Below are 12,573 nucleotides of genomic sequence, written 5' to 3'. Positions count from 1 at the left end.
AAAAAAAGAAAAAAAAAAGCGTATCAATATTTACTGTGGGGTTTTCATGGCTCTTATGATCCTACAAAAGTAGAAATTTATAATTGCTTTATAATCTCAAGCTCTGTATAATCGCACTAATTAGAAGAATTCATACGCCTCTTCTTTCTATGAAATATAAGGATTTACTAGGGATCTTACTCAACTAATGGGCCAATAGGCAAAATGGCTTACAAAAATTACTTAACTCATAATTATAAGTTTACAAGAACTCCACAATTTTCTTCCCAGATTCCTCAGAGGCTACAGCATTATAGTGACATTTGTATCAAAACCAAATCAAAGAATCATTCTTTTCAAGTAAATCAAAGGGTCGTTAGGAATGCTAGGGGCACATTAGATTTTTTTGGGACCAATGTTATGTCAATACCCAACAGAAAAAAGGAGAGGAAATACAACAATTTTATACCGGTTGATCAAACGGTAATTATAAAGGCAACCTTTCAAATTGTTCTACTGATTGAACATCTACCAATTACAAAAACATTTGTCCAGAATTGCCGTGGTCCTAGGAGGATTTGCGTATACTTGACCCGCAATAAACTAAAAAGTCAAGCACCTTCATTGTACAAATCTACAATAAATAAAATGGGAATTCTACAAGCTTTACTCTCAAGCTTTATTTGAAGAAGTTAATTCCCACACTCGATCTTTTGACCTGTCACTACTGGTGAAAAGTAGTCCATAATATCCAATAAATGGTCAAAAAGAGTAACAAGTGGTTATCATAACATGAGTGAGAGTTTGAAAAGCTTTTAACAGCTAAGTTTCTAGTTTCGACCAACACCACTGATGCGGCTGACTAGCCCTCCTCAAGCAGGGTGAAACATTTGCCATGGCCAGTGACCCTCCTGCTGCCACATGTTCTATAATTCTCGCTTGCCATGGCCCATGATATCACTCCCATCTCATAGGGCAAACTCGGTTTTGATTTTGATTGTGTGGTCAAGTAAACCTTTGTGTGAGACAATTCCGAGACTCCTCCTCCCCCCAAAAAAAAGAAAAAAAAAAAAAACAGAACTTGTATATTGAAAAAAAAAAATTGAACAAGTACACCTGATCTGATAAAACGATCTATATTGGCATGCCCTCTCCCCTTCCTATCTCCAAAAATAAAATATAAAGGAACAAAAAAGAAAAAGAGAGGAATCCCAATAAACAATAATTACATCAGAATTCTATTACATTTAGTAACCAAATGCGTTGCCCACAAAATCATCCTCATCGTCACTAGTATAAGATTCTATCAGTTGACTATCATCATCATCCTCATCACCATCGGTCACAATCTCCAGTATTCCTCCTCCGCCATCCATGATGAAATCCCCATCATCTTCATCGTCGTCAAGATCACTTACACTATCATCATCATTGCTCATATCATCAGCATCACTATCACCATCCCCATCAAGATCTGGACCCAGTAAGCTGTCCATATCACCATCATCATCGTCATCATCATCATCCTCATCTTCCTCCTCACTCTCAGCATCATCGGGATCAGAATCATCATCGGTTGACCTTCGGCGACCGATTTCATAAACCCTAGCAGAAGAAATCATCTCTTCTTGGTCATCCATTGTAATCAACCCTACAAAGGAATCTGTTGGTTCTGTTGCAAAGTCGAGGACACAACGATCCACTGGAATAGTGGCAATGTCGGAGTAGTTGACTGCATCTACTGTGCGGAATGCAGCAAAGAGGGGATGCTTGGATCGACGTGTGTGAACTGCTGACATTGCATCCTCAAGATTTCTCCTAAGGATTGCATAAATTACATCACCGCGTGCATTAAATGTTATCATTGTTTGGTCTAAAGATGGTACGCTTCGGAGGAGCCTAAACTTCCGGAGATCCCAGACCTCAGAGTTTATAATTACCTGTCAAATGAAAAAATATATATATATTAAAAAAAATCACAGGAAAGAAAATGGAGGGAGAGGGAGAGGGAGACTACAAGCATCTAAACAATAGTTAGAAGGGTTCAATATCAGATTTGAATTTTGGAAAAAATTTTCTAAAGAAAAAATAAAAAAATTCAGGTGCATCTCGGAAAAGTTACACCTCCAGACAGCTAATCCCCAAAAAAATAAAGATCCTAATAAAAGCCCATTAAACAGTTTATATGTTTAATTAATTGATTTTGATAATTAGTTTAAATGTTTAATTTACGCTCCTGGCTACTACTGATCAGTCTAAAACATCATCCACTTAGCATTAAAAACCTTAACAAACCCATTCATAAGCCAACTGATGTTATTGGCAGTTAAACTCTATAGACATAAACCCTACAACTGAAAAATAAAATAAATATAATCAAGTAATTTTGATCTTTAACCTTTTTCTAGAAAACATTGTTGTTATTTTCTTGCATTTTGAGTGCAGGACAAAGTTGCTAAAAGGGACTGGAGATAAATTTGCTTTAGTGATGAGGATTAGTAATGAGGAGTTCAACAGGTTAGCACTTATATAATATTCATATAAGAAATACCAGTATGACTACTGTAGCAGAGGAAGGGTTCTCCATACCTCATTCCCAGCTGGATGAAAACCACCACCTCCATAATCTGTAAATTGATCAAAGCGATGAACAGGGGTAGGAACCCGTCGATCCCACAGGACCCCATTCCATAGCAGCATGGCATCTGAAGGGCTGAAATGGATGGGAGAATAAATATGCCCCCGACCTGTAGAACTGGCATACGTGTCCGATAGTTTCAATTCCAACTGGAAGGTCTGAATATCATACAGGAAAATTTCCCGTCGTCCAGGTTCTGATGATAGGGCTGCAAAAATGTTTCCAGCATTGCTAAACCTTGCCGCCTTACACCCTTCAAATGGATGCATTGGCCCACCTGAGATTGAAGATGCATCCCACAACCTTACATCTTGGGAGCTTGAAGAAAGCACCAACTGCGTCTCACCAGAAAGATATGACTCAATAAATGTCATAGGAGACTGATGGCTTATGCAGCTCTCCAGCACATTGTTGCTGTTGGAGTCAAAAATTTTGAGCTCTCCAGTGTGGGTGCCAACTGCAAAACGGGATGAGTCTCCAAGAAAATTAATGCACGTCAAAAGAGAAACAACATCATCCCTACAAGTTCTCCATGGTCTAAATCTGCTGTAAACAAACTGACGATCTCTGCGATTTCCATGTACCCCACCATACATACTTCTAAACTCACGTGTACCAAGTCGGGCTGTTACATTGGATGGGGCTTCAAGGCTTCTTTTTGGTTCAGGACAAACATGTGGATGTAAGAGAGAGAGTGGTGGAAGAGTGGTTATGGGGGCAGGGCATTGGCGATGCTGATGCTTCAGATATTGAACAACAAGAGAGTCTAGAGTTAAACGCTCTGTGCTGATGGCTTGAGGATCATTTAAAAGCCCAAGTTGTGGGAACGGTGTCACCTGACCCGTATGGATGTTAGTATATGGGCTGTCATCCACATAATCACCCAAACAACTACTTGGTGTTGATCGCCCATGCTGATCTCTTAGGTTAGAACTTGGTGAAGAAAGCCCAATGGTATCAACTAGTAGATTGCTTTTACGAAAAGTATTGGGTGTTGGAAAAACTGGAGACCGAAGTCCTTGCTCACTTGCATGAAATCGCTTTCCAGAGAATGAAAATGACCCAATATCCTTTAGCTCTGATAATTTGCGCTTCATTGGCAATACAATTGGAGTCTTATACTGGGACTCTGCATCAAAATTAGGGTTTGGCAATGACTCTGATGGAGTTTCTGATCTAGCCGGGGTTTCTGATACAATTGCATGTTCAGAAGATTGTTTTGAAGTCATGAAGATTTTCCTGACAGATGCTGAGTGAGAATCATGGGATAGCAACTGATTTTTTGACTGAAAACCAAAACTGGGCGAGAAAGCTAGTGGTTTTTTCTTTGAAGAAAATATAGTTGAATCATACTTTAAGCCTGTATCCTCATCCCGTGCAGCAGGTTTAGATTTTTCTGTAAAAAATCCACTAGGAGCACGACCAGAGGGCCACTGGAGTTGCATAGAAGGGGCTTCCTGTGAAGAGGACTGGTGTGTGAGAGATGATGGAGCTGCCAAGGATGGCAAAGGCGTCAACTGAGCCTCTTTTAACAATGCAGCAGCAGTTGAACCCAAACCAGACGCCTGTAGGTGTTCATGGATTAGAAGTAAAAGTTCCCTGGGATTTTCGTAAACATATAACACAAGAAGAGAGAGTCAAAAGGTGAAAAGAGGAGGTACAAGTAGAAAGCAATGGATGATGAATGCATAAAAATCACACCAAAAAAGAAATTATAAAGTACCTGGAATGGTAAGTAATAGGAGTAGCAGCAGCAATAGCTGCTCTTTCTATACGCCTCAAAGTAGGTGTAGCAGCATCAGTGGCTGCTAAAGTACTTGCACGCCCTGAATTTGTCACAATCTGCAAATATATGGTTCAACATAGTTTCAGTTACATCCGCAATGAAAAGAGAGCAATAGAGAGATAGAGATAATGGAAACCAATTTCAACTCCTGACCTCAAAGCTACCCCTAGTTTTCTATATATATGTATATATAATTTTTTTTTTTTTTTTTAAAAGGCTTACTGCAATCAGCTCAATTGCTGCCTGGGAAAGTTCAGCTTGCCACCTGCCTTGCTCGGTTCCAGTTGTCTGGCTGCCCGAATCTCGAATTAGTTCTGATAGCTTTTTCCCAACCTAGAACACCAAATTGAACTAAGTAACACAAAGTGATGACCTAGGGAGATTAATCCAAACATTTCTCTTAATATATAAGATATTAACACAGCTATGACTTAACATCAGAAAAGCAGTAAACTAGTTTGAGTGCAGCAAAACATAACATCAATACAGTTAAATCTTATTGTGGAAGCTTAACTAGGATATGATAATTGTAAGCTGCAGCAGAATTATACTTGAACTAATCTATAATGATTTTTTATTTTTTTTTACAGGTAATGTCACCTAAACTATCATGGAAATATCAAAAAAACAATCAAATTTTCTTTGCAACCATAAAATACCATGTCAAGTAATGGATTAAAAGGAAAAAAAATTAATTTAATTTAAAAGGAAAAAAAATTAAATTAAATTTAACTCCTCTGTAAAGAGATGGTGATCTCCACTTGTGTTTATCAGATAACCTTTTCATGTAGATAACCATATTCGTGTATAAACTTTGCATTTACTTTTCTTTTTAAATCCCCAATAGGTCACAAGAGGATTGTTTCCTTCCCTTGAAGTCTTTGGAAATTTATCAGATAATACCCTCTCACTTTTGCAACTGCAAGTAAATATTGAGAAAATATTTGGGGCATCCTGGCCAAATGGGAAGTGCTGGTACTCAGTTACATAAAAGGAATATATGTAGGGTCTTTTGAGAACAACCAATATGGTAAATTTCAAAAAGTGAAATCCCTTGTTCATTGGGTATAAGGAATGCAAGTCCAGAAATGAACTCATCCATAAAAACAGTGAATATGACTACAACAAGGTCTGAAAGGTCCATTTTTCTTGACTTCTCCAAACGCAATATTCTGGAATATGGACCTGTGCACAACTGGCTACGAGGTATGAACTGAAGCAGACCAGACTGGACTAAATTGGTTGAGTTGGGTTTTGATACTGGCTGCAGTGCCAAATTTTGTTACAGATAACATCATTTATCCTAACCAGGTCTGGCACTAGAGGCATCCACATTTATGGTAAAAAGAAACAAAATATGATATTCAGTCATTTCAAATAAGAATATTACTATTAATTATATGAAAGTCAGTTACCTGAAGCTTTGTCAGTATGTGCGCAATAGCATCATCCCTGGCTAGACCAAGAAGGACTCGGCATACAAGAGCACGAAGACAATCAAGAGCAGCAGGAGGTGAATATATGCGTGGTTGGAGTAGATGGAGAAGAACCTTTATGCCATTGTTGGCACGTACTGCCTCTCTTGCTTGACGATATCCAAGCTCCAATTGTGTAGCAAGGCCAGCACAACCTGCTCCAGCACCTAAAGATATTCTACGATCTCCAACAAGTCCTGAAGTGGCCGGGGCAACAGGAGTTTGTGAAGTGCCACTGACAGACTGTGTACCACCTGCAGCACTGCCTCTATCTACCACACTGGAGTCCCCATTCCGGTCCCTTTGATCACTCTGGCTGGAACTGTTAACAGCTCGATCTGAGATATTACGTTCTGTGTTCCTATCTCTAGTCTCAATGGCAGGACCAATTGAGGTTTGGGCGGAAACAGAATGCTGGCCTTGTGCAAGTAGAGGCGGTTTATTGCTGATTGAAGGTGGTGGACAAACAAGATTGACTAATACATTTAGTGCTGGTTGAATGATCTGCAAAGATCCAAGTGAAAATAAGAAAATGTGATATACTGGTGAACAAACAGACAAAATGATCAGCTAGTCTGATTCCAGCAACCGTAGATGTCATGGAAGATAATCAATAGATTGCACAATGTCTTACCTCTGGGTCCACATAACTACTAGCACTATTTGCCGCATCCAAAATGACTGCTATACCAACGCGGTTATTGCTTAATGTGGCACTTACAATCATCTTGCGGGTATTGGGTACTAATGTAACAATATGCAAAACACCCAATGCATATTGGAGCAAGTCGTGCAAATAACGCTCGACAGGTGGGGCCTAAATACAACCAAAATTGGACATATTAGAGAATGCAAGAGGCAAATACAAGCGAGGAAGGATGAAACCTGAGCATATCATACCTGACACAATTCCAACAACGTAATATGTCCATTAGAACTTAAGAACTTCTCAACAGCAGGCCAGCGAGTTCTTACAAATGCTGGACCCAGCTTCCGATCCTTCTGTAGCTGCAGAAGGACTGCATCCAAAGCTTCATTACTGATGTCAAGTGGCTTGTAGGCTGCCCTTATACTTGATATATTGCGGGCTGCAATTCGATTGCTTTTATTTGGACGAATGGATTCCACAAGCAAAAGGAGATGAGCTCTAAAATATTGCCGCAGAGCAACACAAGTGTGGTACGCTATCTGCTTCTCTGATGATGTCAGTACTTCTGCAGATGAACGATCATTTCGAAATGATCCTGAACTGGACAAGCCTAATGCTCCAGTATTTACTCCAGATCTTACTGAGGCAGCATCATTTAACAGGATGAGTAATTTCTGCAAACCATCCTGAGCATCAAAGGCATCAAGTACTGCTCGGAAGACAAATGCGGCAGCAAAAAACAAGGCAGCATTTTTTCTAGCTTGATCCTGGGAGCACTCAAGAAGTTGGATAGCTAACTCAACCACCTGGTGTACAATATCTGAGGGAAGAGCACATACACGTTCCATTATTCCCTGAAAGAATTTATTAGGAATTGAGAACCCAATGAACAGATTATATAAAAATGATATACAGGGAAAAATACTTGTGAAAAAAAAAAGTTTCAAATGATCAGACCTAACATTCTGACAAGCCATTACCTGCAGAGAACCAATACTAAATAAGCAGGAAGAAAGACCGAGGAAGGTTTGAGCAACTCTAGGGACAGCAAGAAGTTTCTGCATGCCACCCCGATCAACAAATAATGCAGCAAATTTCCTGTGAGCAGCTAGTGCACAGATTAGCTTCATTATATCAAGCAAGATTGCAATCTTTGATGCCTCCTTGTGTTTGGAACTCCGTTGCAACAGTGCAAGACAGACATCAACCCCCTTTTCGTGCAGTACAGGTCCAAGAACTTCAACATATTCTCCAAGTATCTCTAGACACTGAATACAGTATTTTTCTCTCGACTGTGCCAGAGATTCAGAGTCCGGGATGAAATATTCTTCAACATCCTCACTGGTTTCTGCTTCAGGCCCGCCTTGAATCATCGTGTCATCCTTGACAGTAATAGAGCTTCTGTCACCAAACCAAGAAAGTATTATTATAAAAATACTCAAACTAACAAAAAAGATGCATGGGCCACTGGGAATCTACAACAACTTTAAGCAGCACATTGTTTGTACTCCCTCACAAATGAGCCTAGGCTCAAATGGCACTTCCTACCCTCACAAGTGTACGTAGAGGGTGAGATCATGGGTTCAAAACTCACTGGGTGCTAGTGTAACTTACCAAATTAAAAAAAAAATGTACTCCCTCAATTTCTGTGCATATTTAAATATGAAATTACCTACCTTGAAACTTCAAGTGCATTTCCAGCATCTACAACGGTGGATGCAGCTCTGGAAGCAGCCAAAACAGCAGCTTCTTCATTGTTTGTATTTTTAAATTCCTAGCATAGAGAGTAGTAAAGCAGTAAGAATTAAATACTCCATGCACCATAATTTTGTATAAAGTAGGGAAAGCAATGCAGCATACCTCAAAAGCCGCACTTTTGACTACTTCAGCGGCAGCATCGCCAGCTGCTTTGATAGCCTCTGCAGGTGCATCGGCTGCTCTCGCTTCAGCTTCAGCGGCTCTAACTGCCTTCTTTACGAGATCAGATATATCTTTAGATCCAATGCTACATTCTTGATAGCAGTCATCATTATCCTCTCTTTCGACAGGCACAGCATCAGATGTGATCCTGCCATAAGACTTTCTAGCATCTGGTACTTTTTTTATGTCTAAATGTCTTGAAAAACTCCTCATTGTGCTCCGCCCCTGTCCTAGTCGACTACCAGATCCTGGTGAGGTTAAAAGCTGTTCATTCTCTAGAGCACCTTCATTAACCCTTCCCTTGCTTCTGGATCTCAACCCACGGTTTGTTCTGCGCCTTAAGGAGTCATCCCTTGTATTTTCATCAAAATCCCCAAATTTATTCTTCCCATCACGCAAATCTCGACTATGCCATCTGTCCTCACCATCGGCATCTGCCACATATGAATCAGTCTCTTCATCCAAGGCATTGGGTGGTTCACCATCATTCACCCAGCATTCTTCTCCACGTCCTTGCCAAACAATGCTTCTATCCTGATCCCTTTCAACACATTGGTCATCTATGGATCTCTCCTCAGCCCCCCTCAGATCATCTAAATAAGTTGTTTCCAGAACCTGCCTTACCCTACCCCGGCCTTCGTCCCTGCCTCTTATGATAATAGCAGCAGATGCAGTCTTATTCTCTGTTAAATGATTAGCATCTTTCTGGCTTGTATTTGTCTCCCCAAGGACACGCACACGAAGATAGCGCATAAGCTTGGCAGACAATCCAGATGTCAACACATCTTCTACTACTACCTGACCACCACTGAAATTGACCAAAATATTTATATTCATGTGAAGCAAACTAGTGCAGAAGGATATAATGAGAACTAAAAATATGGTAAGCAATCTCATTCAGCAGAATATAATGAGAATTAAACTAGTGCAGAAGAATTTAATGAGAACTAAAGTAGTGGAGAAGATTATAATGAGAACTAAAAAATAAGCGGTTAGTAATCAACTTCAGCAGCGTACCCTGCCAAAGATACAGCAAGAAGTCCAGTAGAATAGGTTTTCAACATTTCATAATCTGGGCATTTGTGATCAACACTAGGAATTCTGGAAGCATCATCAATCACCCAATTTTTTATGTTCTCCAAAACGGCTTCTTCAAAAACATGAGGATACTGCAAAATAGCTCATCCGATTGTTAACACACCATAAACTCACAATAATCACACCAAATAGATCAAAAAAGACAAATTTCTTACAATCCAAGTCAGCGAGCAGCTTAGAAGAAGCCTTGAAGCAGCTGCCTGGATGGAGGGTGGGTATCTTGCTTCTGATAGAAACTTTGAAGATATCAACTCGAAGAAGTCATCGTTTTCCTAAGGACAAGAGGGGAAATTTTATGATACACATTGCTAAGTAATCTAAATGAAGTTATTATGGTGCACCACCCATAGAAAGGCTGGGTGGGTAGTGGGAAGCAAAAACGATAAGGATTGGGGAAAAAAAAAGACAGAGGCCAAAATTAGTTACCCGGACTAAGCTTCCAAGCCGTCCAATGTTATGTGAAGCACGAATATTATTAGGGGAATGACCATTCTCTTCCATGTATCTGCACTTAATGTAGAATGTATAAATAATACATACAAAAAGAAAGTCCAACATTTTTGTTAAAATAAGAAAAGAAACAAGACCAAATAACAAGAAGACGATAGAAGAACATGCAAAGAACACCCATTCAACATAAATCATATGCAGACTTCCTGAATTAAATGAATTTTTTTGATGACGTGGAACCTTACCAAGTCGACACCACATATGCAAAACCAGTAGACACATTGTAGATAACCTAAAAAGGCTTATAAAATTACCATGGAGATGCTTGCTTTTTTTTTCTTTTTAACATACAGTAGATTAAAAAACTTGTTAACATATATATATATATATATATATATCTCTTTATCACTTTCATATCCTCTTCCATTCCAGCATTCATAGTGGTGCCCAATCTGTTCTCTATATCAGCCATCTTTTTTTTTTTTTTTTTTTTTTTTTTGCTTCTACCTCTTGGGTTTTTACCACCCCAGATGATTCAATAATAAAATAAAATACCAAAGTTGCTTGCGTTCTTGTATTCTATAATTATGCAAGAGATGTCCTTAAATACTGAGAAATAAGTCGGTATATACTATCTTGGCCAAAGAAGATACCCCTATGACATAACCATAAGACAAACTGACACAGAAAAGCCATTACCTGATACAGCATTTGTTAACAAACTTGTGGATACAAGCTGCCATATCATAGAACTTTCTTTTCTTTTCTTTTCTTTTTCTTTTTTGAATTTATCACTTACGTGTTTTCTTTTTGAAGAGCTGTACAATTTTGCTTCTTTTGCAACCTTCTTGTACATGATTGATTGTCTAATTTTCCTTATAAAGTTTCTATTACTTATCCAAAAATTAAAAAAATTCACAAAAATTACACACTATGAAAATAAATAGTTTAATCCAAAGGAACTCACTTTAACTTGCAAAATCATAAATAAAAATCATAAATTTAATTCACATCACTCAACTCAACTAACCTCACAAAAAACCTAAAGAGAATTATCAAAACCAAATTAAGAACAAAATGAAATAATTAAAATAATATGAAATATACACAGGCATAGAAAAACTTCAAGCATATACATACATACACTCATAGCTTCAAAGAATTTCAAATTTTGCCCAAAAAAAAAAAAAAAAAAAAACCTCGGCATTATTCCAATCCCTTCTTTTACAGCATACAAATTCCAAAATTACAGTTTGAGAGAGAGAAAGCGTACCGCGATTCTTGAGTTTCGAGGAGGGAGGCTAGGGCATGGAGTGCGGAGGAGCTAGGGTTTTCAGGCGAGGAAGTGATCTTCTCCATAAGCTTCTGAGCCTTGGCGATCAACTCGTCGTCTTCATTTCTCGGTTCCTCTTCTTCTTCTTCTTCCTCGTCGTCTTCTTCTTCTTCTGCTTGAGACTGAGGCTGAGATTCCGATACAGGTGGTGGTTGAGGAGGCTGAGCTTCTTCGTCTTCACCTTGGTTCGCTTGGTCATTCATGGCTGCCTCCATATATTATATTATAAATAAATATTATTTGAAAATTATATGATTGTGTTTTACAATTAAGAAGAAAAATAGAAATAAGAATGAAAGAATTTTTGGGGGGCTTATTGCTATGGTTTTATTTTGTATGTGTGTTTTTGTTAGTGTTTTTATTTTTGGAGTTGGGGAGTTGCAGAAAGAGAGAGAGCTTGAAAAATATAGTGAAAGAGAGAGAGAGAGAGAGAACGCGTCGCTGATTGGGTTTCGTTTTTTATAGTGGGAGGAGATCCTAGAGAGAGAAAGGCAGAGGGGTCTGGAGAAAACGAGTCGGAATGTTCCAGAGCGACCCGACCCGATTCACCTTTGTAGCCCTAGCTTCTTCTTTTTTAATAAATAAAATAAATAAATTTGAGCCTTTGGGGTTCAGTAAAGTCTCCGTTTGGTTTTTTTTTTTTTCAAACTTTTTTTCTTATTTGTTTTTATATAATTTAAACCTTTATGTTTTTTTTTTTTTCTATATACAATATTTATATTTCTACCCAACTTATTTTTTATAAAGTAAAATAAGCTAGTAGAGTAAGAGAGAAATTTATTGATTCAAAAGATTTGTAATGGAGGTTACTATATATCAAGCTACAATATTATGGATGGACAATAAAATAAAATAAAGCTATAGGTTTTTTTTTATATAAGTGGGTCTTGAACCTAGATCTTTACTTTAACAACAATATATTTAATCTGTTGAGCTAAGTAATATAATTTGTATGTTTGATTATTGTTTTTTTGTTGTTTATTTATGATGACTTGAGAGCATCTATCTTATGAAGAGTTTTTAATTTTTATTCAGATTAATGTATGATAAATTTAAAGCACTAACTCATACCCGTATTCCAATCTTTCGCGCTAGGCGCTCACGTTTTTTGTCTGAGTGGAAGCGGGCGGCGGGGCTTGCTTAACCGGATACACGGAATTGGGATCTCTCCCGCATGCAACTTTTTTATCGGGAAAGCACCAAGAAGCTGCTGGTTTCTTACAAGTGATTTTATTTCTCAGTCCA

General features: G+C 38.4%; 1 protein-coding gene across 1 annotated transcript; it reads right to left on the bottom strand.

Annotated features, from left to right (window-relative positions):
• Window positions 1-1,046: 1,046 nt before the first annotated feature.
• Window positions 1,047-11,693, bottom strand: LOC115971915 (DDB1- and CUL4-associated factor homolog 1). Its single transcript, XM_031092017.1, has 14 exons — window positions 11,269-11,693; window positions 9,972-10,050; window positions 9,701-9,817; window positions 9,465-9,616; window positions 8,388-9,255; window positions 8,204-8,301; window positions 7,508-7,928; window positions 6,779-7,381; window positions 6,513-6,695; window positions 5,819-6,382; window positions 4,626-4,736; window positions 4,341-4,459; window positions 2,569-4,216; window positions 1,047-1,919 (listed from the first exon to the last, which is right to left on the bottom strand). The coding sequence occupies exons 1-14, from the start codon at window positions 11,541-11,543 to the stop codon at window positions 1,227-1,229; spliced, it is 5,931 nt and encodes a 1,976-aa protein (XP_030947877.1). The 5' UTR covers window positions 11,544-11,693; the 3' UTR covers window positions 1,047-1,226.
• Window positions 11,694-12,573: the final 880 nt, after the last annotated feature.

Source organism: Quercus lobata, chromosome 12 (genome assembly GCF_001633185.2).
Source record: "Quercus lobata isolate SW786 chromosome 12, ValleyOak3.0 Primary Assembly, whole genome shotgun sequence".
NCBI lineage: Eukaryota > Viridiplantae > Streptophyta > Magnoliopsida > Fagales > Fagaceae > Quercus > Quercus lobata.
Note: the sequence above shows the minus strand (reverse complement) of the source record. Positions and strands in the feature narration are given on the sequence as shown.

What these genes read in the sequence shown, in the direction of transcription:
- LOC115971915 (XM_031092017.1), bottom strand. Translation starts at nt 11,543, where the DNA reads ATGGAGGCAGCCATGAATGACCAAGCGAACCAAGGTGAAGACGAAGAA. An exon ending in AATGCACTTGAAGTTTCAAG is followed by an intron (nt 7,929 to 8,203) that starts GTAGGTAATTTC and finishes GTTTGGTGACAG; the next exon opens with AAGCTCTATTACTGTCAAGG. An exon ending in CAGCAATTGAGCTGATTGCA is followed by an intron (nt 4,460 to 4,625) that starts GTAAGCCTTTTA and finishes ATATATTTGCAG; the next exon opens with ATTGTGACAAATTCAGGGCG.